Here is a 26,350-nt window from a genome sequence, read left to right as displayed (position 1 = left end):
GAGTATTTCTGGATACTGTGCAACCACTGGATACTTCATATTGAGAAGGAAAGAATGATAACATGGCAAAGTCAAATGCTTAAGGGTTAGAAAATGCTTTTAGCTGGTAAACTAAGCTCCTTCATACCATTACAGACTTTAGTTACATGATCAAGGCAATTTTAGCATTTGAATTAAACTTCGTTTTACCTATCTCATCTAAGAATCCATTTATCTTTTTTTTTGAGGGGGGCAAATTTAATTGAAATTTTAAAAATACTAACATTTTCCTGAAACATAGAAACATCATGGAAAATTTCAGGCTAAATAGTTTTGCAAAATGATAAGCAGCTAAAATTAGGGTCCTCTGCTGGGAACTGTGAAACAACTTTACCTCTAGTCACATCTCCTTGATCTAAGGAAGAAAGTCACACCAGCATTTTCTGGGTCACAATTATCATCACTGAAGTGATATAATATATTGCTGCATAAACAAGCCAAACTTGGCTTCCCCAGAAAGAGTATTATTCCCTGTCACCTAGATATGTATCTGTACAATAAGATCAAAAAACTGTCTTTAAAGGAATTTGGGCAGATTGTGATTCTCAGAATTGTTACCATCAGTTCTCCAGCTGTTGAGAATGTTTACTAGACGGGTCACATACAATATGAGCAGGGTTGATAAATATTTCCTATCTTTCAATTTGATTCTTAATAAACTTCTCAAACCTTTCCAATGGCTCAATGAAGCAATGAAATGTGACATATAACAGAAAAATAATTGTTTTCTGTGAGAATCTAATGCTTACAACTGCATCTAAATAGGATTGCTATTTGATAGACTGTGTCAAACTATAAACCTTGCAGTTAACTCACTTGAGTAATGAAAAAGATTGATAACTTACTGATTAGCATGTCTTATTAATACCTCTTTTCACATATCATTACACAAACCTGAGTTAGAGTCTCCTGTTCATGTAGCAAAAGGAGTTTCATTCCAGATCCTTCAACCCTCTGCTCCAGCATCAGGGAAAAGTGTTCAATACACTTGATGGAAAGCTTTTCTTGGAGTGTTAAGATGACATCCTAATCAACAAAAGATTTATAAGATGTGCTTAAATTCATGAAGTGCTTGGGATGCAGTTCTTCACTACCACGCAACTATAATGTACCCAGCACACAGTGGAAGCACAGATATTAAACAGGAGTATGGCTGTGTTTTGTGCCTGTTCTGCTTGAGTGTATAGGACATCATACATGTTGACCCAGTGTACAAAACAGCACTTTTATATCTGAACAACTCTGAGATGGTATCAGATATGCACATGAAAAATATATACACAAGATTGCTGTGAATGGACAACTTTCTTAGCAGTTTAACATGCAAATTATACTCCATGGCCCTTAAATCACATCTGTCTCCCTGGAAACAAAACTTCTCCATCAGCAAAGGAGAGATGGTGTCACTACTAGTCTCTTCATTTACTGTTGGGGCAGGGCCACAGAGCAGTACAAAGCAAATTTATGTGTTCAACAAAAATATTAAATCAATGGCCTTTATTTGTTCTTATGCCAAAGGTTTTTTACTTTTTTTAAGTCCACTTCTAGAGATTTAAATGCTGACTGACAGGAAAATCAATGATAATGATGGTGATCTCTGTGCAAAACAATAGCTCTAAATTCAAAGACCATATTAATTTACAGAAAATCTTATTTTTTTGAGACTTTTAATTAGTTTTCTTAAATACTGGATTATGCCTAAGGGAAATTAATTTGAGAACAATTGTTTCTAAAAGTACATCTAAACAAACTTCCTCATAAAACCATTCACCCAACCCCTACTTTACTTTCCTAGAACATTTGGTCAATATATGCAGAATATTAGTATCATAGAACCATAGAGTTGTTTAGGTTGGAAAAGAACTTTAAGATCTCAAGTCCAACTGTTAACCCAGTACTGCCACATCCACCACTAAACCGCATCCCTAAGCACCACATCTATGTGGCTTTTGAATACCCCCAGGGATGCTGACACTCCCACTCCCTGGGTAGCATATTCCAATGCCTGACAACTCTTTCGGAGAAGTTTTTCCTAATATCCAATCTAAACCTCCCCTACTGCAACTCCAGGCTATTTCCTCTTGTCCTGGGAGAAGAGACCAACACCCACCTCACTATAACCTCCTTTCAGGTAGTTGTAGAGAGCAGTTAAGGTCTCCCCTGAGCCTCCTTCAAGGTATCTTTTGCTTTAGTAAGTACAGTAGGGAAAAAAAAATATATAATAATCCATTATTTTAAAATAGTTTCAAATTATATTGGAGAAAAGACTGAAAAATTTCTAAAAATCCAAAAGATTTTTAGTTATATGCAAATATCCAGATGGATAGGATGTAATACAGAGATCATGATGAATTATAATCCAAGTGTTTTAACATAATTTAGGAAGATTAATTGATCAATTACAGTGTGTTTGTGGAAAATCAACACCAAATTGGTGGAAAGTTGAAATACATATGCAAGAGGATTGGGAAAATGATGTAAAATGCAAAGAATATAACACTATTAATGGATTGCAAGCAGCCCCTCTAAATAATGGAGGTTAATATTATACTGTTTTGGCTAAAGAGGAATTTATTGCTTACACATTAGGTCTACTTTTATTTACACTCCTAAACTACGTTGAATGACAAGTATAACAGTAACAGGGCATAACAGTAACATGAAGAGACATAATTCTAAACGTAGCTGTTTTATGAGTGGCTAATAATGGCACTGTTTTCTCCTAGCTGTCTTGGACCATTTAAAATTTGATGCTTAATCACATAGGCCCTCAATTCCAGAAACAAATGTTTTTGCTAGACTATTCTCTCACCTGACAACTTAGAGTTAGCCTAGGTGCTACCTCCCAGCAATAAGGAAAGCGAGGACTGCAGGTAAGGCACTGGTTGCACTCTTGTTCTTAAGTGGTGAGTTACTGGACTGACTGGGGAGGAAAAAATGTACATTTGCCCTGACTCAACAGGGACACATCTACTTCTCTTCAGTTTAAGAAAAGCAGCAATCCACACTCACCTATGCACAATGAGTGCAACAACATGTAATATATAGCTGTGTTGTATAGAATTACAGAATCTTTAATTGCCTGAATTAGATGCAAAAGAAATTCTTCCGACAAATGGTTCTAATGACTAAGGTCAAAGCAATCTTACAACATCAAAACATTCAGATCACTGAGCCCATGGAGGGTATCTTTGCAAAATTACTTCAGACTAGATATATGATCTTACAGTACCTGACACACCCATGACAGAACTACTGAAAACTAATGCAATGTCATGGCCAATGACTAGCCTTTGGAGGCAAAATATCCTGGAACGGGTTGGTTTGGCTCCTGGGCCTTAGAAGACCATGTAGAACTAATTTTTTACATGAAGTATGTCTCCTGTTTCTTTACCCAATCAATTCTCAAATGGACTGAAGGAATTCTGTATCTCATGGCTGTAGAGCGTAGGCCTGTATCCATTATCCTACACTTGGATTATGCCTAAGGTTTATATATGAACCATCAATAGATATTGCAGTCCATTTTTAAATAAAACTTCAGTGTTTAGCCTTCAGATTGGAGTAAATCTCCTCTTCCTTACCTTAGTAAATCACTCTCTTGCTATTCTGATTGAGCATACTGCTGAATCACAGTGTAGTCGTTTTGCCTGGACCAGGTTTTTGGTAGCAGGGGGGCTACAGGAGTGGCTTCTATAAACAAAAAGTGTTGCCAGAAGCTTCTCATGTAGCTCACAGGGTTAGGGCCAGTCAATTCTAAGCTGGACCCTGCACCTCACCCAGGCCTAGCCAATTAGTGATGGAGGTAACGCCTCTGTGAATAAAATATTTGAGAAGGAGAAGAAGTTGTTGCACAGTTGCTAAACTACAGCAGCAACAGGGAGGGAGAATGCGAAAACATCTCCACAGGCACCAAGGTCAGTGGAGAAGGAGGGGGAGGAGGGTACTTAGGTATTGAAAAGGCTCCCCTGTGATATGTGGTGAGGACTATGGTGGAGCAGGTTGTCCCCATGCAGGCCACTGGGAAGCAGAGACTCACTCATAGCCCATGGAGAACCCCACACTGGAGCGGGTGGACGCCTGAAGGAGGCTGTGACTCTGTGGGAAGCTTACCCTGGACCAAGTTCCTGGCAGGACCTAGGAGTTTATGGGGGAGGAGCCCACACTGGAGCAGGTTTGCTGTCAGGGTTTGTGATCCCGTGAGGGACTCAGGCTGGAGCAGTTGGTACCTGAAGGACTGTTCTCCTGGAGGGTGACCCACACTGGGGCAGGGTGTGAGGAGCTGCAGCCCATGGAAAGGACCCACACTGGAGAAGTTCATGAGGGACTGTCTCCCACGGGAAGGACCCCACAGTGTAGCAGTGGAAAGTGTGATGAGGCCTCCCCCTGAGAAGAAGCAGCGGCAAAGTCTATCTGTAATGAACTGACCGCAACCTCCATCCACCATCCCCTGCACCGCTGGACCGCTGGAGGGGGAGGAAGGTGAGTCTCAGGAAGAGGAGGGGTGGGAGGAGGTGTTTTTAAGATCATTTTATTTCTCATCTCCCTGCTCTTATTGTTTTTTTAATAAATCAAACCTTTTTCTCCCTAAGTTGAGTCTGTTTTGCCCATGATGCTAATTGCCAAGTGATCTCTCCATCCTTATCTCAACTCACAAGCTGTTATATTTCTCTTTCTCATGTCCAGTTTAGGAAGGGGAGTGATTTTATGACTGGGTGGACATCAGGCTAAATCACCACACACAGTGAGCACGAAAGTAGCCTTTCTTCAAATATGCATAGCTTTACATTCCCTTAAAACCAGCAGAAGCCGGCAGCACAGTTGACAGTTGAAACCCCAGCCTTCACTGATCATTCCTAACTGTGCGTCTTGTCTCAGTGTCCCAGGCATGCACGCTCCCAGGCAGTGAACTAGATTTGGTAACCAATCTATGTGAGAACTAGTGCACCCAAACAAAAATGCCTGGGAGAGACTCGTAGCACAACCAACAGTACGAGTCATGTTGCTCGCAATGCTGCTCCAAGGCACTCACAGACACTGAAGATGCCTCTCGTTGAGGAACCTATGTAGGACAGTGTCACAGACACTCCCTAGCAGCCTGTGTTTTGTGCCAGGGCTTCACCTCTTATTTCTGTGTGTGAAATGTGTTACGGAAATCACAGAGGGCATTACACTGAGATGAGCGATTTATCACCAGAATAACCCTACAATATCCCATTTCAAGTTCGCTGGATGACAAGCTAGCTGATATTCAATTAGAAACCAACATCTTAATCTTCTTAGCTTCTGACTTTTGCTGACAAATCATGCTAGTATTTGGCAGCGTATCAGAAAAAGATAGGACCAGACAATTTTAATTGTACTCCAGGCACTTTAAAATGATCACTTCTGCTTCTTCAGCACTGACAATACAGTATGTTTTTAGCAGACAAAAACCGTATTATTTCTGAACTGTGAGTCCAGCCCCGACTGAACACACTAGAGACTTTGTTCCTACAGTGTTCCAAGCAAATTATAATTACTGAAGGTCTTACAAAGAGTTAACTGGCATTCTTGGCATTGCATAGCAAGGTATATCTAGCCTACCTTTATTGAAGTGCTGCAGTCAAAACGGAAAGATTTGGTTTGTCCATTTTCAAGATACACCTTCAGAACATTTGGCATGAAAAGAAGTGAATTGTCCTTAACTGTTTCCTGCCAAGCAAATTGTTGAAACAGATTACAACTTGTAACAAAGAAAATTTAAATGTTGTTCTATAAAGAAAGACAACATTCAGATGGAAAGGCAACAAATGAAAAGCAGTGTGCTGGCTCAAACTGAAAGCAAAATTGGCAATGCTCTGCAAGTGTCTAGCCATGCTCATTACTGCTGTGCTCTATAAGTCTCTTTCATGGAGAAAATATAACTTTGCATATATTTTATATCTGGCTTGGAGTATTTTCTTTCCCTAAATACTACCTCTCTGACAATACATGCTACCTCTAAAGTTGAAACATTTTCCATAAACCAGAAAAATAGATTACTGCTTCTCTGAATATACTGAGCAATTTAGTGTCTTCAGTCAGGAACTGCAGATTCATTCAAACAGGAACTGCAGATTCATTAGTAGAAATTACAATCAAGAAGTTTTACATTCTCTTATAGTTGGCTATTAACTGCTAATATCTGTAATCATTTAAGCAGAGCAACATATAATATTGCTACTTAACTGTGATGATCAATAACAAGGATAGTAAATAAGTGGGAAAAAGGAAGGAAAACAAAGTTTTTTATTTTCTCTTTCTTTTCCAAAAAAACAGAAATAGCCTTTGACAAAATGCAGTATCAGCTTATGTTTGGAGGAGAGTTGGATCAAGACATCAGCGTAGAACTATGTTCTGGCAAATTACGAAAATGAGACGGCAGTTTAAATTTAAGGAGGAGTTCAGTGCCTCTCAAAGAGAGGCTGACTTTGCCTGAGGTCTGGAAACAACAAGTTCAAGTAGATAAAACAAATTTTAAAGAGGTTTGCAAGGTAATGTTAATCTGTTTTCTTGACAAGCCACTTCTCTTCTGGGTTCTTCTGAGCTTCTGGGTTTTTGTACTACAAAATTGCCCTGAAAAAAACCCCAAGCAAGCATTATCAAGACCATACAGACAGACCTATGTATGTGCTATCACTATAAAATACATTCATTAGCATTACATATTTATTTTTTAGAAGTGAAAATTTTTTCACAGTATTATTGGGCCAATGACTTTCCACAGATCTTTTGAAAACTTCAGAAACAGAAAAACTCTTCCCTTTGCAAGCCTATCACTGCTGTTCCCACCATATAATTCCTTCACTTGACAGCCTTGAGGCGTACCTTTGGATGAAATGCTCAGTCCTTCCTGAAGTTAAATAGTTGAATACTCACCGATACCTGGCCATTGATAATTACTTCTTCCGAGAAGCGCACTTTGACAGGATTGGACTTCAATCTTGCCTTTTTTGCAGCACTAATAAAAGCTGATTTAGGAGACTGGAAGGAAAAATGATGACAAGATAAATCACATAATTTCAAGTTAAAACCTATCTTTCCTTTTTCAGTTATTTCCCCTGTTTCTCTCACACTGGGGAAGTCCACGTGTACAGCAACACTTTGTATAACATTCACTGAAGAAAAGAAATACATAATGATGCCCGAGGCAATATATATTTACATACATATATGGAACCACTGATGCATACTGCTTATACTGAAAGTTATCCCACTGTCAGACTGGAGCGATGAGAAAGACTCTTGGTGTACATACAAATTCCTTGTAATGCTTCCACAACGCTGGACATCAACCAATGATCAGCCAAAGAACGGAAAGTTTTTGCGTAATCTGTGATCCGTTAGATGCAGATATACACAGAACTCATGCCAAAACCCAAAAAAGTGTCTGAGAGCTCTTCAAGTGCAGTGACACTTCACTATATTAGTTCATTTCAAAACATGGCTTAGAACCTGCACATGTAGACCACCAGGTTTCCCCTGAAAATCTCTCTTACACACACCCCCTATGCACATCCTGTGCAATGCTTGCCTTCAATAGCTAAGACACTTTGTTGGACTTCATGGATTAGAAGTCTAGAAACATTCCCAATTTTCTTCTGGGACTTAATTGACTTTTACCTAGTAGACTATTCAATGGAGTCACTTGTGATCAAGTGCTCAGTCCTTGGAAAAAAATCCTTTCTGCATTTGAGGATTTTGATAGTCAACAGGATTTCCACTTTCAACAGCTGAAGCAAGGTAGTTTTATTCTCTAGTCACTACAAACACAGTACTTCTGGCATTGCTTAACTCCATAACCATGATAATGGTCAATGGAAGAAATTCTGGCTATAGCTAAAAATCACTGGGCTACTTTGGACTAGCTTTTGGTCTATTTGTTCCAGTGAAATGTGCACTAAGATTTTCAGAATTTTATTCTAACTCCTGAGAAGCAGTTTTAGTAGTTTTTGGATACCAAAATGACTAACTCATGTTGGTTTGCCTGTGAGAAATCGGCACAGCCATCAGTGATGATGATCCTGGAATAATTTCCTATTGTCAATGTGGCAGAACAGCAGTCTTTGTAAACCCAGGAAGTCTTGTCACCATCACTCAAATTTTGATTCAACTAACAATCTGCAGGTGTGATGAAGTAGTCCAAGGCCACATGCTCTGGTTTCTGCTGACACTGCTTGAAAAGTTACTTTTCTATTATGCAGAAGCCTTATTTCTAGTAACTAGCAGGAAGAAACCACTTGGTCATTTCTGTATGCCACTGATTTACTATTGCATTGAAAATGTGGTAACTATTACCATAGGATCAGTATCAACCAGTGAACAAGGAATGAAAGATGCCACATTCTCCCAGGAAATATCAGAGCCATCCAATAATTCCTGGAGCACAAAATAGAACCAAGAAATAAAAATTAATGCATCTTCACTTTTACAATTAATCCTTTTTTATCTCTTCTCTAGCAGCTATGACCATACACATTTTTAGCAAGAAAAAGTATACGACAGAAAATTCAACCCCATAATCAAACTAATGTCAGCTTCCAAAGGCAGTGCTGAAAAATGCAGAAGATCCCCCAGAAGATTTGAAACAACCACCGACAAGAAAGAAAAAAGTTAAAAATTAAATAGAAGTTTACGTCTCAGCGCAGAGGACTCAAAGCTCTTCTTCAGTGAGAAGGAACATGGAAATGCTGAAGAAACATGCTTACATATTGTGCTCTAGAGATGAATTCCTAGACATGGTATACAATATCATGATTAATATAAAAATTCTACATGTCTTTTCTAATTTCCCTCCCCGCTGTGTAGTCTCGTTCTGCAGTGTGTAAGGGGGACAGTCTATATGGTATCCAAGTAATGGACTGCAGTCTGTTGATTCACACTGCCACGGGGCAAGACAGCTATGGGAGTAGGCTACTGGCTCTCCCTTGCAAAGGCAAACAGTAGCTTTCACTTACTCTTCTTTTTGGAAGAAGATTTTTACAGTTGTTTGCTCTTATTGTAGATGAGTCACCAGTCTGGCCTCTCTTTACAGACAGGCTGCCAAATTTTCTTCCAGTTTATGGCAAGGTTATTCCCATCAGCAAATCTGGCAAACCGCTATGTGGCTCTGTCGCTCTCTACAACCTCTCTGCACACTCTCTCTTTGCCTCTCTCCAACCTCAAAAGTCTCTTGCAGGGTGCATAACACTTAAATTATGTTCTTGCAAAAGTTTGACACAACTGAAAGATCTGAAGGTAGATGAGTCCCCAAAGAATCCCTCCAGGACAAAGGATTTCATGTATCTGTTGCATAACCAAGGGAGTACACCAGGGTCTGGCATAAAATGTGGGGCTTCCCTCCCTTTCCACTTCTGCTGTGGCAACATGGTCAGGACTCTGGCCCTTTGCCAGACACTCTGGGTGAGCCTGGAAGCAGACTGCTTTCTAAAAAGCTTCCAGTTAGAAACCAGGGATGTAAAAAATCTAGAATAGCTGTGCCAGGTATTTGGGGGAACATTCTCTGCTAGTTAAAGGTTTGAGTAATAGCACAGCTTTTGCATTTAATTGCACAATCTCATTGTTTCTATCTCTGTATCAACTTGGCACTTGACATTTTCTGTTTGAACGAGGAATTGTTTCTAAAGAGTGCAGCATATAGCTAGGAATACAGTTGGGTTTGATTGTGGAAACTTGCTTGTCTAACAAAACATCAGCAAGATGACGTGCTACTGTGTTCTGTTTTAATGTCTTCAGGTTTGTAGGCGAAGAATGCTATCAATTACTGATTCTCAGACTGCCAGGTTTATTTGTTTCTGATACTCTGTCTTTTAGCCAAATGGAAGCCATTATCCTCAGTTAATGACCTTAAGCAGGAGGTGTTTACACTAATGCAGAACATTTATCACTGCAAGTAAAGTATTTGCATTGTCACAGATAAGAACAGCTTAATTGGGGTGACTTTTTCAAAGTGAAGGGATACAGTTTAACAACGAGTCAAAATACTTCAAAAAGCCCACAAATTTCATGCTGTGTGACCTTAGCACTGTTTCATGCTAAAGCTGATATTTTTCAGGATTTTAAAATAAATTGTACTTGTTTACACAGAATTCTGTAAAAATTCAGCTGACCACTTCAACATTACCTGGAGAAACTACTAAAAAGAGAAATGAAGGATTGCATAGAGATTTACTTGGAGGAAATACGGTGAAGACTGAGACCCTCCTTTGAACTCACTAGGGACTGCAATCAACTGGAATCCCATCTGTAGGGTCAAAACATGAGAGATCACTATAACAAGAGGAGGCTTTCTGGAACACATTTTTCTCACTTTCTGGATGTTTCTGGACAGAATCTCTGTGATTCTGTGATTCTGTTTCAAAACTAGATCCTATTTTTGTCAGCATCATTATAGCAAGTAATTTTTTAATTGATCTTATAAACAACGTCCTCCATTTTGAAGGAAACCGGTTTTCAATGAAAGAATGTCTAGTACTTTGTTGGCTTTTGCAGGTAAATGATAATTTGGAGGAGATTCCAAGGGAAATACAGTGTATTTTTTGCAAAAGCCCTTTTAAGAGCTCTTGCCAGCAGAGGTGCTGCAACAACACAACTTTTACTCATGCTCATGAAAAATAAGAATTTAGCATTTAGAAGACCATACTGTAGTACTGAGCTACCATAAAGAAACGAAATAACATAGGACTATGAGACAGTTACAATGTGAAAAGAAAACTTGCTCTGTGACAGTTAAGTGTCAAAATCAGAAAGAAATACCATCGTTTTAAATAGTCGATTGTATTTATGCAATCAATTTTAAGCTTGTTACTTAAAATTAGTCATTACTTTCATATGAAACAGGAAATAAGGAAAAACTGCATGACCACAAAAATGTGTTGACTTTTTGATATATCCCTAAAGGCAATTATATGACACAAAATTTAGCAAGCAAATAAAATGTGAATAAGAGGAAGAATTAAATTTATTAAGTGGAACAGTACATAATACCCAAAGGCAAAGTAAATGCTGCCATTCATAGTTGTGAGTGGGGTTGAAAGAATTACACTGGCTCATAAGAGCATCGTAGAAGAGCAGGTAGGGACATGGAAGTAATAATGTGGAGTTTTATTATTCCACAACTTGTTATAACCACAGGTCACTGGGAGATCATCAACAAGAGTATTTCTTTGTTAAATTCTTGGCACAAATTTAATTGCTGAAATAGTGGTCAGATTTGGGTCATCTCTTAAAAGTTGGTGATCTATCATAGAAAATTATATTTTACTATTTGCATTATTTATATTTTATTACATTTAGATGATGATCACAGTCTGATCATTAGTGCCATTTATGTATAACATGTACCTGTAAGGTGGGGAATAGCCAAACCTTACTTTTAAAGTAAGGCATTGAGAAATTCCAATTCATTCCATCTACACCAAATGACAGCCTAGTTTACTGTGATTGTCCAAAATTCATGAGTGAAATCACAGGTCAGGTTCAGACTTTGTGGAACATGCAGACATTGCAGCTCATCTCATGACTGTATGGGCCTGGGCCATATGTCTCTGCATGTATTAAACATAGAGGTCCTCCATAAAATCCTCTCCTTTCGAGATTCTTCCTCTCCACAGTTCAGACCTCTGCATTCATAGATTCCTTCTTCACTTTCACAATTACCTCTCATACATAGGTGACTGCTTTTAATCAAATGCAGACAAGTACCAAAAACGTCAGCTGCTCTGTGCTACTGTCAGCTCTACAACTCTGCAAGGTAGAGGATGTTTGGGAATGAAAAGAAACCTTCATCCCATACACACCCAGATTAAAAAGAACAACTGAAGGACTGTATGAATCATAATGCCTCTGAGGTGGGAGGGAAAAGAGACCTAATGGAAACTGGGGGTGGTTGGGGAAGAACCACATGGAGAAAACAGTGGACAAGGTGAAGGCTGAGAAGCTCTTTTAGACTTAGCTTAAACATATAACATGGAAGTTCCATGCCTAATTTTTTCACAGTCTTCCCTGATGAAAAAATTGTGTATCTTACAACTGCACTCCAGTAAAGTCCATATAGCCTAAAAGAAAGCCACCAGGAAGAAAGGCCAGGAGCAAAAACGCTCACTGGGATTTGTACCACACACAGATGGAAGAAGAAAAGCTGCACAGTACAAATTTGACATGAGAGAAAGCAGCTTCAAGCAGCAAAAAGTGGTTGGACAGTGACCATGGACCAGTTAGCACCTCCAGGAAGCCACACAGTGATGGCAAGTTTGTCATAAACCACACCTTGATCTTCTCCTGTGTATGAATAGAGCTATGTGTGGAACTGACCACTGATGTGGAAGTTACACATTCCTTGGGATAGACTGCAAAAAATGTGCACATTCCAAGAAAAAAAGCCATCATTTCTATACCAATTTCACAATGTAAACCAGTCAAAAATAATCTTGTGAAAAATGCTCATGTCTGACTTCCAAATGATTTCTAAAACTTCATCTTGGTAGTCTTTTGCATTTCAGATTTTTAAGTCTTCGGAATAAACTTGTTTCTTTTTCATATCCTGCTTTACAACCACAAGTCTAGATACAGTAGTTGCTGTCATTACATGACTCCAGAAGTCAAAGCAGCATGAAAAATACTGTGAGATTCTAAATAAGATTTTTGCTACAATCATTGCAATCCATAAATAAGTATTATTTATTGTAGTTCTTCTGCAAATGTTGTGTCTCAGACATATAACTGTGTTATAACAAGAAGCATCTCTTTCAAATCAGAAAAAGATCTTATCCTTTTCCTGTTGTTGAACTCATGCACAACAAAATTGCCACAGATCTCAGTTGAGTCTGGACTACTTCCAAGGAGCTTAAGAGATTTATCATGAAAGAAGCCTATCAAAAGATCGCTACGCATAAAACCTGAACAGATACCAAAACATGCAAGTTATTTGATTTGAGTAACACTTAAAACTTAATAAGGCAACAATTTGAATGATGGTTCAGTTGCAGAATAAAATGGTCAGAAATGAAAATCAAATGCCATACAGAAAAATAAAAACTTTGAACTGCTTCAACTGCTTTAGCTGTTCTGTGACCTTAACAGCAGTGGTGATACAAACCTATCAGAGATTTGTAGACTGATGGAAAGAAAAAGCCTAATGCTTTGGTTTGGTCATAATTAAAATGAAATTTTAATGACTTTAAGCATTAAACAAAACTGAATGCACTCCTTAAGCAAAAATGATCCGCAAAAGCTTTCAAAAAGTAGTAAGGGAACTACAGAATAGTATAAATCTAGATTATGTCTATGTTATTTGCAATTGTAAAGGACAGTTACTTGAAAGCATGAAAATAAAACACACTCTAAATAGTGCAAAGTAAAAAAAAAAAAAAAAAAGAGCACTGTTGTAATCCATCCTGGCAGATATTTTTCATTCAACGATAGAAAGAAAAAGGTTCACCATCAAGAAGAGAGATTGATGAAGTGCTTGTAAAGATGCATTTCTGCCAAGAATGAGGAATAAGATCTGTCTTTATTTAAAAGCTCTTACTTTTCCTTTGTCTGGCTTCTACTTTATCCTTCCAGTTTTATGGTCAAAATAGTAAAAGGAAAAATGAAGGAGGCAAAATTAAAGGAGAAAACATATGTGCGTTGTAATTTTTGAAGATGTAAGTATTGTTTCTAAACTGCAAAACAAAATGTGTTTGCCAGAGGACCTCCTGCACAGAAGACCAGGACAAGTACACAGAGTACAGAAACACCCAGAATGACAGAACTGAGAGGGTTGTTACCTAACAGGCTCAGGCACTACTGACAGTAACATTGCAGCAGTTTGAGGGACATCATAGGCTAGATGTTCAAGGCATCTCAGGAGTCCTCAGGAGACTTCGCATCTTGGGGTTTGTATAAACTGAAGGACTCTGCACTGCTTCACAGCTCAAACTTGGATGCACACACTGGCAGCATCCCAACTGCTCCCCAGCTCTATGCACACCTTTGTTTCCACTACAGGAAAACTTGGGTGTTAAAGTGATAAGGGAAGGACGCTATGAGTCAACATGACCCTGGTCTGGACAGATAGAGAAGTACAGTAAGAGTGCATAAACCAGAGAAGATCTTCAGGGTGCAACAGTTCTCCAGTTAAGGCTTTCCCAACTGAAGTATCCTGACTTTGGGATAGAAATGGGTCAATTAAAGCTAGTACTGATATGCATACATCAATTGCATCTTCTAACTACTCTGTGGACATTTTTGGAGAGACCATCTTCATGCCTACATGAGATAAAATGTCTATTACCCACAAAAACACGTGTGTTTGTCTGTTGAGGTAAAGCTCGGGGACTCTGATAGACATGGCCAGAGTGGGGTAATGCAAATACATGTATAAGATGGGCACATTAGCCCAAATGGCTGGTGGGACAGACAAGGGTTTCAGTGTTATTTCCTAGCTCAGTGACATTCTTAGGTAGTTTAGTTACGGATTAGCTTTTGGTGTTATGTAATGAGAGGAGCAGATTCTGCCTTCTCAGGCCTCTAATAGGGCTTGGACTCAAAGACTATGACTTTCCTTCTCCAAGTCAAAGGCTGGAGGAGGACCACATCTGTGCTGTAAGATCTCTCATTCAACATTGTGCACATGGTTAGTTTGGTTTTCAGCTTCCCATATGTTCAGTACAGATAGGCTTGCTATCACATCAGCAGCACAGTGGTAACAGGCCAGAACATCTTACAGACGTGTAATACCATACTTTGTCAGCCATTTCTAAGGGCTATGCACACCTGCACTAAAGCATGTGCCCTTTCTTCACCTGACATGAAAAGAATAAGGTCTGTAATGGACAAAACAAGGCAATCAGCAAAAAAAGGCATATGGGTGAGGATTTCATTTCCTCCATATTATATATACTCCCTGTGATCAAAACCACTAGGTGTAATCCAGCAAGCTTTAAAAGTGGTTAGGTGGTTTCTTTATTTAGTCACATCATACCTGCATTTTCATTTAAGGGGGATGATGTTGATCAGATCTCAGATCTTCTTCCTGCCAGTGGTTTTGCTGCAGCGCAGCAGCACCTGCCTGATTTTGCTGCAGAATGTATGCTTTTCCCCCATTTTTTTTTGCAGTGCAGACTGGCTTCTAGAAAGGGTACAAGGGCACAACTACATGGCCATCTCTAAACTAGCCAGAAAGACTAATGAGTACTACAAAGCCACACAAGACTGGTCACATTGCAATTGCAAGCTGTATGTTTGGTCAGCTACATCAGATGAACTTGTTTTCACATCTTTGTGTCAAATCCATCTCACCTCTTTCTGTGTGAAAAGGATGCAATTATATCTTGTTAGTCAAAACTGTTGTGTATCAGGCTAGCTAACAGGGAGTTGAAAAGATCTGTCAAATCTGAAACACTCCTGATGCATGGCTGAAGCCTCTCAGCAGTCTGCAAGCCACACACAGCTGTGCAAAGAGAGCTGTGCTTCCTCCCCTGGCTTGGCTTCTTTCTTTTTTCATGGGAGATAGGATTAATCTCACAGATCATGAACCCACTCCCACAAACTGGTGAGTGAGGTGCAAAGGCACTTCACATTAGTCAGCTCTAGGGTGGGCTTCAGTTTCTCCCAGTCCCTTCAAGTCAGCCTCATGCAATCTGACTGACTGTTCTCTTGCTTCGTGTCCACATGCCCTGCGCAGGAGATGCAGACACAGCCTTCCCTTGCATAAGGTACAGCTGGTTTGATATAGTAGTGTAACAATGTGGAATTGAGGCAGAATCAAGAAAAACTCAGGAGTTTCAACAGATCACAAATTGAAGCAGAACTCAGAGTTTTGCCCTACATAACGACCTGGTATGAGTTTAACGGTACTGTTATTATTTAACTTGCTAATACAGTCTTTGAGCACAGGATGCAGTAATGCAGTCTTTAACAATACCTTTAAGAGACACACCCCTCACCTCACTTATTTCTTTTTATTGCATAAATGAGGTAGAGACACAGACAGAATTTAGGCAGAACCCCCACCTCCCCACTATGTTGCTAGGAAACTAATTCAGAAAACACTGATGATACTTACAGGGTAAGGTTGAACAACAGTAAGGAGGATTGATTCTTTGCAGCTTCTATAAAAAGAGAAAAAAAAGTAAAATCAGTAAAGGTTGACACTTTTGCTCACTACAGATATACAGCTTTTCTTTTTAATGGAGAAAACTGCAGCGATATGGCAAAATGTTTATTACAATCACGGAGCACAGAATTACAGAGGTGAATAATATGTCAAAACAATGGATATTAAAAAATAAGACTTTTCCACACTTACTGAATTGACTTAACTTTACAGTTTATAGAATGAAATGTTTGCTTCATCAGAGAGATCTGCATGCTGCAATGATGGTTTTCTCCAGCAAGAATGGAATAACAGTTGATTAATCCCATCAGTTTAGCATCTACTATGTTTTTTCACCTACTTTAAAATGCAAGTCTCTTTTTATACCATCTTTACTCTGGTTTTGGCTGGGATCGAGTTAATTTTTGTCACAGAGGCTAGTATGGGGTTTGTTGTTTTGGATTTGTTCTGATACACAGCACAACAGTGCTTTAATAACACAAGTGCTTCAAACAATGCTGATAACACAAGGAAGTTTTTGTTGTTGCTGAGCAGTGCTTGCACAGAGTCATGGCCTTTTCTGCTCCTCAGCTCACCCCACCACTGAGGGGGCTAGGGATGCACAAAAGAAGCCTGGACAGCCGACCCTGATTGACCAAAGGGTTATCTCACACCATGGGTCATCATGCTCAGCAACAGAAAGCTGGGGGAAGACAGAAGAAGGGGGAACATTCGGGATGACGGTGTTTGTCTTCCCAAGTCACCACTATGCATGCCGGAGCCCTGCTGTCCTGGAGATGGCTCAACATCTGCCTGCCCATGGGAAGCAGGGAATGAATTCCTTCTTTTGCTTTGCTTGCATGCACAGCTTTTGCTTTATCTATTAAACTGTCTTTATTTCAGCCCACGAGGTCTCTCACTTTTACCCTTCTGATTCTCTGCCCCATCCTACTGTGGGGAAGGGAGTGAACAGCTGTGTGTTGTTTCATTGTTGGCTGGGGTTAAACTACAACTCTCTTCTACACTTAATGCCAAATTTGTCTGAAGACAGAATTGTGTTTTCAAAACAAAAATGAGGACCCATTTCTTCTCTAGCTCACCTTTTAAAAAAGGTGGAAAAAGATTAATATTTGGCAAATGCTCTCATTAGAATTCTTCTGGTTTTAAAAGGTTTCTAAAGAAAGGTTTTACTTTAAGATTAAACAGCTCTTCCTTAGCATTAAATCAGTAAATGGAAAATATATAACCAACTCTACAAAATCCCAAATAATTCACACAATAAATAAGAAATTATTAGGAATCTTGACATGATCAAATGGTCTAGAAAAGTAACAAATGTAGATTTTGGCCATTTTTGGGCAGATGGAGGTGGTGGATTATTGGGGAAAATTAAGGGTAAAGTGAAGAACAAGGAAGAAAAGACAGAGACAGTATCTCATATCACAGTTGATCAGATGGCTGTTGAGGGCATTATCAGAAAAGGTCAGTTGTTGAGACAGAGTTGATTTTCTGTTGGTTTTACTACTTTCAAACACAATTAATTGTTTATTTATGTGATTTATTGCGTGTCTAATTGAAAAGCAACTGATTCGGCATGCCTGACCTGTTCAACAGAACTAAGTAAAAGAAATCACACTTTATTGGTCTTATACAGTGTCACCTTACATACATATTCACAACACAGATAGGCAACTTAAAAAGCCAAAAAGAAAAGAAGACAGAGGACAGACTGAAAGCCTGTTCAGAAAACTGGTCTAGAAGGACACTTGATGAAGGCAACACATCTCTGAAGGCAAACTAGGATAGCAACAATAGTTGACATCAGTCATGCAATGAGCAACATCCCCTAACTGAAGAAAAATTTGTTGACCTTCAATTTTAACTCCCCTTCTTAGAAATTTTTATCATGACACTAAAAAAATATACGTAGACTTTTCGAAAGGAGGGACTGAAGGCTTTGGTTGCTTGTGTGTGCTTGGAACAACGGGAATAAAATTGTTAGAAAGTTTTAAAAAAATTAATGAGGAGTTACATGTGGTGAAAATTAAATACTTTGCCATAAACCAGCATAATTTTATCCCCTTTAGATACAATTATAACTACTTAAGGCATTTCTCACAATTACTTTTCATTGCAATAAACTCTAGAAATTATTTATTCGATCATGACACAGTCTTCATTTACAGTGTTCATATTTCTGAAAATTTCTAGTTCATTTTCAAGATCTGTAAGTTACAGCTTTGGAAATTTCCACAATTATTTGTTATTTTTCTCCATTGTTATTCTTAAAGAGTTTATAGCTTAAAAAAAAAAAAGGCAACAAAAAAAGCAACCTCCAGTCTGTTTTGTCTATCAACAGCATTCCCTCTACTTTTTTTCTGTTCTACCTACCCACCTTTTTGGGACTCTGAAAATGTATGATAAGAAATGTAATTTATTTCGAGAATCTCAGAGTCATATCTATACTACTCACATCTACCCAATTTGTCGCTGCTATATTAACCTAGGCATACAAGTAGACAGAAAGGTCCACAGTTTTTGACTACTGCAACCCTAGGATAACTACTCCATGCCCAAATGACCTCTTCAATTACTTTCTACACAGTTTCTCAAGCAATATAATATTACCATCACTCCTACCTCCTGTGGTCCAGCTATCTTAGAGAGTTGTCTTTAAACTGATAATCGGTTTCTCCTGGAAATGTTTTTCAGCTCTTCATTATTCTTGGATTGTACCTGTCCAGGTGCCAGTATAGGCAAGATTCTTCCTAGACTAACAGGAGTCCTTTCAAACAAAAAAGTCAGAAGATTTATTCTGGGGACAATACTTTCTTAGAGGATCCTCTCTTGCATTGGAAGGATGCTAGACATCGCACCATTCATTCAACCTTTGAGACTACAATAAGGCCATTTAGAGTATCTGGATCCAAGCATGTTATACATGCATAAAGCAGGTGTCAAGCACCACACAGTCCCATCATCCTTAGTGAAAAAAAGCTTTCTATAAAACACATGCTGCATACAAAACACAACACAGTTACAAAAGAAATAAATATTTAATCAGGAGGTTCTTGATCTGCAATACTCAGTCACAACTCCACCGCTTGTTTTAAAACCTTCTCAACTCACAATGACAAAACTCTGAAACACAGCACATCACTTCCTACTTCCAATAGTGTTAGCAAATTCTATATATTTAAATGATAAACTTTTCACAGCACTGGAGATGGTCAATAGTTCCACATATTGTATATAACACAGGAACAGAATACCAATGGGATCACTGTGTACTGTCATCCATAAGTTTTATAGCTTTAATGTCTGAGTACATATTAAGTCCACATGTGACAGTAGAACCCATAAAGAGTTTGGATTAGATTACATATACTAGGTACATCACCACACTTAAATGTGAACTGCTTCTTTTAAACAACTGGCAAAGGCTAAAAAAAACATTGCAGTCTTATGTCCTCCCTGAAAGATCTTGCTCTTTTGAGAATGTGAATAACGTAAAAAAAAAAAAGAATATATATTACAGATATTTTATTACCTTTCACAATATTCACTTAATCACAACCTAATTATTTCTCTTTTAATTCTACATACTCTTTTAGTCACTCACAGAATCACAGAATCTCAAAACAAAACATTTACAGCTCCAGGCTTGGACAACAGCTGTGGACATTTTGGGTGCTCTGCCATCTTACCAGCATCACAATAAAATATCATCATGCTTGTTTCATTTCCTGACATTATAAAATCATATGGTTGAGAACAAAGCTAAAATCTGAAAACTCTGATGGGAATGTCAGTGATTCATTTCTCTCTGTCCTTCCCTATGCTGGGCATGCTGATTATATTTGTCTGTTCTCCCTACTCCTTACAGCTACATAGGCTGTAACAAGGAGAGAATATAGATGGTTCAAGATTCAAATTACAGAGCATTGTAAATGTTAACGTTGTATTGCTAAGTATCTTGGGCTACATGAGGCATTAACATTCAGCTACAATGCAAGCTATAGACTTAATCTGTGAACTTGCATCTGGAAATCACTGCTTCCCTTCTGCCTCCTTGCTGGAAGAGAGAAAGCGATGCAAGGGCAGATGAGGGATGAAAGGGGACTCCCAGTAAAGAAGTCATAAGGAATAAGTGGTTCTGTTCTTTGTACGCATCCTGCAGCAAATTCAGCATATGAATATAGAGAAAGCATATATATTACTTGTACTCATTCATCCAAGGATGGAAAATTATTGTTTCTGCTACTTTAAAAGCTTTTAGCAATTTAACATACTAGAAAAGTACTAGGTTTCTCTCACAGTGAAGGTAAAAGAATTAGGAATTGATAAATAATATCACTTACAAGGAATGCAATTAAGAAAAGTCTTCCTCTTAACCAAAATTTACTGCTCACTGTTTCACCCATAGTACCTATCAAATTCTGAAACTCTTGTTTTGAAACGCTTTGTTCTCTGCCATTTCAGGATCCTCTGTTTCACTTTGAGTCTCACTATTGATGAGAACTGATGGTCTGAATGTCACAATTATGGAGTGTGATGCCACAATTTGCAGTATGCTTCTCACTACACTTTTCAAGTAAGGAAATGGAAATTTGTGAAAAAACAACCACAAAATGTAACAGCTTGCTTCAAATGCCCAATTCAAAGCTAGGGAAAGTGGAATTCATCTTCAAATCCTAGCATCTAGGCTAGAAAAAAATCATTCAGTATTTGAATGTGTTTCACTGTTATGAAGATTAAGGAAGTAATAATGAGCAAAGAGTTTGCAAAGTCACTCTATTGTAGTACAGTTTGAATTATTTCAAAAGGATCACTTTGACTTGAACTGTATGTACATTTTTACATAAAGTCTGTTCTACTGTAGTTATTTCCACGTAGGGAAGCTTCAAAATTCACTTCTGTGGATTTTTATCAGGAGCAATAATTCCTGTGGAAAAGAACATTTTGCCCCAAAGAACCACCTAGATTTATTTCCAGAGCCGGACATGTTGTCTGGATTCACCTCAGTGGGACAGAATGGACCCAGCTTAACCCAGTGTTCCCTCACCCTCTGCTGTTACCATGCAGTCCCCCTCACTGTGCCTGCGGCCCTGCCAATCTGCCTGAGTGGACATGGGGAACCTTGGCAAGCTAGAGGATAAACTTGATATTCATTGACACCCATCAAACAATGCTGAGGGACATGGGGAGAGATGTTTTCAGAAGGTTATACCTTTCCCCAAAGCTGTTTTCATCGCAGGAGAAGCAGCACTGTGCAAACATGAATACATGAGCTGAAAACACAAAGAATATGGTGTTCAAGTCTTATTTTTGGAGATAGGGAAGGTATGCTGAAATCCCTGGTATCAGAAGGTAGGAGGATCTATACACTTGGAATGCTGGTGGCTGCTTCTTCCACCACTGTTAATGTTATTACCTGCCCTTAGCCTCCCTGTCAATGCTGTGAAATACTCTTTGCATCCAAGCAACTTAAACTTGTGAACTCCTGAACCCTACAGTTTAATTTGAATAGCCTGCTGCTTCATGAGGTCCTTAAAATTTATCTGACATTAAATATGTGACGACTTGCAGTGGCAGAAGCAAGACGTAGAAGAATCTGGGAATTTTACAGGATTCCTGCTCAAATGTCTGAGCCCTAAAAGCTGTGCAAGTAATATGTACTTGAAATGACTACTGCCACATAAAGTATAAAAGATATAAGCATGGGATTATTACTGCACCACAAGATCAAAGAGCAGCAGAAACAGAGCTGAGAGAAAACATACTCTGATTTGAACATAAATAACTTCAATAATAGCATACAGAAAATTACTGTCAAAGCAAATTGTGTTTTATATAAATGCTCTTCTTTTTTTTTTTAAAGGTCTAGTATGGTGTGAAAGTCAATCTTTAAAATTGTCGCAGTCTGCAGCTGGCATTAATTGGAACCCGTGTTGGCAGACTCTGAAAGGGGCCAAGAAGCAAGAGTGTCTGCAGGCTGAATTATACTCATTCCTCCGATAGAAGTGGTCCCTTCAGATCAAGGCTGTGGCATACTGGTGGGCTTTCACAGATGAGATGCCATTTCAGATGCCTCTGCACTAAGAGCTTTGAGAATAAAAAAGCCTCGCGGTCTCTAAGGCTGTCCATCTGTCAAGCTTTTATATATACCAAATTCCCTCAGTTTTCTCCTTTATTAGCACTGTGACCAGGTGAGCCCTACCAATAAACAGTTCTTGAATTTCTGTGCTTTATGAAAACCTATATCTACTTCTAGTCAAAACAATCCTTCTCCACACAAATACTCAAAGTCATCCAGTTCTTTATATTCTCAATTTTAAGGCTACAATCTCTGTAACCGAGTTACCAAAACATTAGTCAAACAACAAATACCTGCCTGTACACACTGTGCAAGAGTGCCTTGGTAAGGCTCCTTGGATATCAACAGCAATGTTCTGCTGCTAACTGCTGCACGTTAGCAGCAGTCCTATACCAGTGTCTCACCAGCTCCTTCTTACTACATCAGTCTTCAATTAATTCTGGAGTGCAAATAATCAGCAATATGCAGAGAACTCTAAATTGAATGGGCCACCTTCCTTAGGCAACCACTTCCTACTTACACAGATCCATGATGGTCTCCCTCAGTCCCTAGGAGAACCTGGGGTTAAACCTGAAGACAGAGTCAAGGACATATTAGGAGTTACTAACACTGGAGTTGTCTACTCCAACAGAATCAGTATTTGCTCATTCTGGCCACTGTGAAAACCAAGAGCCAGATGGGCAGGCAAGTATATCTGATGGATTGAGACCTTCACCAAGTCTGACTGTTAGCATGCTACTGCTTGCACAATCACAGCATAAATTACTTCACGCTGCATGAAGATGCCATACTGACAAGGAGAAAAATGTAGCGCTTACTCCCCTATTAATTAATTGTTCAGCTGTCCTCTTCTAATTAGACTTTCTGCACATTAGTTTTAAAGGATCAAAGACAGATAAAACAGAATAATATTGGTCTCTCAGGTCATTCATCCAGGCCAACATTTCAGTGCTAGTTTTCCTATCATTAACCACCAAAGTCTCAGAAGCTCTGAGGAAAAGTTAATTCTCAAAGTGTAATGAAGAAGACGCAATATAAGCGAGTCCCAAGAAGTCTATTGTTGAGATATCTTTAGGAATGGTGTTATGGAGGTGTTATTCAACACTATCAAAGTTAAATATTTACAGAACAAGGTGGTCTCACCATAGTATGGGCAGTTCCACTCTCCTGAAAATGTCTCTCCTGTGTTTGTCAGACTGTGTTGCTTCATCACACTGTGATGACTTTTAAATGGCATTTCTGTGGACCTCTTCTTGAGTGAGTCCTTTCAGACACGGTTTCTGAGTGAGTGAAGGGCAACTCTGTTTTCCCACTCTGCAGCTGCCCATGTGCAGAAGCTGGCAGACACACAATGGCTGCCCACTGTACACACTACTCAGGTATGTTAAACCCATGCGATTAACTTGGGATCACCAAAACACTTACTTGAGGACTTCCAGGAACTCAGACTGTACCAGAATACCAAGAGTACAAAATAAAATGCACAGTATGATAAATTTTAACTGCTCCACAAAATCCAACCCAATGAAAGATTATGCTTTGAAATAGTGGCATGAACCAATTATCTGGTGCAGCCACTGGAAACCTAGCAATGATTATGAAATCTATTCCAATTACTCCATCATTCCTTAACTCCAACCTTCAAAAACAGAGTCATTGTGACTGTTACATTTGCATTCATGGTCACATCAAAATCTAATTTGAAAAATGCTAACTGAGAGTACAACATTCTTTCCATTTTCTAAATTTTTGTAAATATATCTGCACGTTCAAACTAGATTCAGAGTTCATTTACCTGGGAAATGGAAAGAAAAGGACTACAACACTTTGAGTGCTTTTCTGTACAGGACCTACATGTTCCTCTACACTATCTGAAGTAGATTAGAAGTTTCCTTGTCCTCTACTGAATTTCCAGAAGTTACTTAGACATCTTGATGTAGTCAATTGACACTTTAATTTTTACTTAACAGTGGAAACAGACAAAAAAACGAAAGGACTGAAGGAAATGATGAGGTAACTTCTGAAACCCTGAAAACTGGTGTTATACAATTCATTCTCTCAGTGCAAAAAAGAGATTAATAATACGATCTAGTGATTGAAAGGACATTTCAGAGAGGAAATGTAACTCTAATATTCACATAATGAATATTGGTTTTTGTTTGTTTGGGTTTTTTTTTCTTTCAGAGAAGTAGAATGCAAATTTTCAGTTAGGAAAGAAATACCCTCTTCTAACGGTTTCTTTTTCATGTCTGTTTTTTGCTGACACTACATTACTAACAATTATCCCTTTACTTAATATTTTTTTTCTATAGTCTGGCTGCACTAGAGCTCTCATGTCCCATGGGAAAAGAAAGTTTTCATTTCATTGATGCTGGGCTACTTCATTGTAAGTGGCAGACCAGCTTGCTTTAGATGAGGACAGCTTGACAATGGGGAAAAAGAATGAAAAAGAAATACTCATTCTCTAAATAGTAAGACAGCATCAGGGAAAGAAATCAGTAGCAAAAGACCAACAGTTATGGTGAAGGTTTGACAATACATTAAACTGGGCTTCCAGTCCCAGACTGAAACATGTGTTGCTGTGCACTGTACAGCTCTGGAGCAGTGTGTGACTAGTGTCTATCAGTAGTAGCATGATCAGAAACTTCAATAAAATAGACCTTATACAGGATCGTATATTGTCTTTCTTTTAGCAAATGCCATAAAATTAGCACAGGAGTAAAAAAAACTTCATGGAACATCTAAGGGCTAATTTCTCAGAAATGTAACTACGTGTCCGGATTAAAATTGTACTGGTGATTGAATAAGCAAAGATCAGCTCTGCTACCATAAACCATGAAACCAAAGTTGGACTGATAAGCAACTTATTATGGCCACAATGACATGAAAGGAAGTGAAGTGCATTTGCTGTGATGGTCACAGCATCTTCTGGCAGTAGGCAAAGCAATGATGCTGTCTTCCACAATGAAACCCTGCCTCTAGAGCAGCTCTTCTTTGCCTGCCAAGTCATAATAGAAGTTAGGCAGTTTAACCTGGAGAAGAGAACACTGAGGGGGATCGTATCAAAGCCTACAACTACCTATAGGGCGGGTGTCAAGAGGATGGGGTAAGTCTTCTTTCTGTAGCACTCAGTGACAGGACAGGGTGTAATGGCCACAAGCTGGAAGACAGAAAGTTCCATTTGAACACAAAGAGAAACTTCTTTCATGTGAGGAAGCCCTGGCACAGGCTGCCCAGGGAGGGTGCGGAGTCTCCTTCTCCGGAGGATTTCAAAATCTGCCTAGACATGTTCTTGTGTGATTTGATCGAGAGGAACCTGTTTTAGCATGGGGTTGGACTAGATGATCTCTAGAGGTCCTTTCCAATCCTCACTATTCTGTGATTCTGTAATATATGGATATTAATATAGTGGAAATATTGCTTCACTAGTCTTCTACTCTTCCAATAGCCTCTCCCTACTCTGATTTTTGTCATAGGTGGACTTTTTTTGGACAGAGAGTGTGCTGGTGCAGCATTTTGCACAGTTTGGACCATCTAGATAGCATGGCAATTAAGAGATCAATAAAAAGAGTAATACATTAAAATGCATTACCTAATGCCAAATATTTTGAATAAATAATTACAGCAATGGATTAAAATAAACACTGCTATAAATTTGTTGTTACTTAATGAGAAACAGGAAAATCATATGCTCTAAAATAACATTTTTAATTTGAAATCAGGAAGTGAAATAAAGGATAGTTGAAGATGTCACAAACTGTAAAGGAGTGACACCTGTATCAGTAAGACCATTGAAGAGATCCATGGGAGTTATGTATTCTAGAGGAGGAAAGATCACTAAAATGGAGAAAATCTTAGAGATATTTTTATTATATGAAAAATTAAGTATAATTTTCATTATCATTTCATTTGTACTGAAGCATTAGGAATCATTAAAACTGCTATTCATAATCTGTATGGTCTGGCATTTTTACTTTCAGGTTAGGGCACTGTGTACGTAGCAATGAAAGGTCAGCCAGTTGTACACACATCCTTCACTCCTTGAGTTATTCATTTTTTTCTGTTCCTTAATGCTTTTCAAAAAGTAGAACATCAGATAAATTTTGCTGATTAAA

At 38.6% G+C, this 26,350-nt stretch overlaps 1 protein-coding gene across 1 annotated transcript in view; it reads right to left on the bottom strand.

Annotated features, from left to right (window-relative positions):
* Window positions 1–26,350, bottom strand: part of FRMPD4 (FERM and PDZ domain containing 4) — a 303,831-nt gene that overhangs the window by 15,795 nt on the left and 261,686 nt on the right. Inside the window, exons 5-8 of the mRNA XM_061988547.1 lie at window positions 16,109–16,154; window positions 6,940–7,044; window positions 5,626–5,733; window positions 934–1,065 (exon numbers count right to left, since the gene is read on the bottom strand). Of these exons, the coding sequence (XP_061844531.1) occupies window positions 934–1,065; window positions 5,626–5,733; window positions 6,940–7,044; window positions 16,109–16,154 (391 nt within the window). The remainder of the gene's footprint in view (window positions 1–933; window positions 1,066–5,625; window positions 5,734–6,939; window positions 7,045–16,108; window positions 16,155–26,350) is intronic.

This window comes from Colius striatus, chromosome 1 (genome assembly GCF_028858725.1).
Source record: "Colius striatus isolate bColStr4 chromosome 1, bColStr4.1.hap1, whole genome shotgun sequence".
Lineage (NCBI taxonomy): Eukaryota > Metazoa > Chordata > Aves > Coliiformes > Coliidae > Colius > Colius striatus.
The sequence above is the reverse complement of the archived record's forward strand: the minus strand, read 5'-3'. Positions and strand labels throughout refer to the sequence as shown.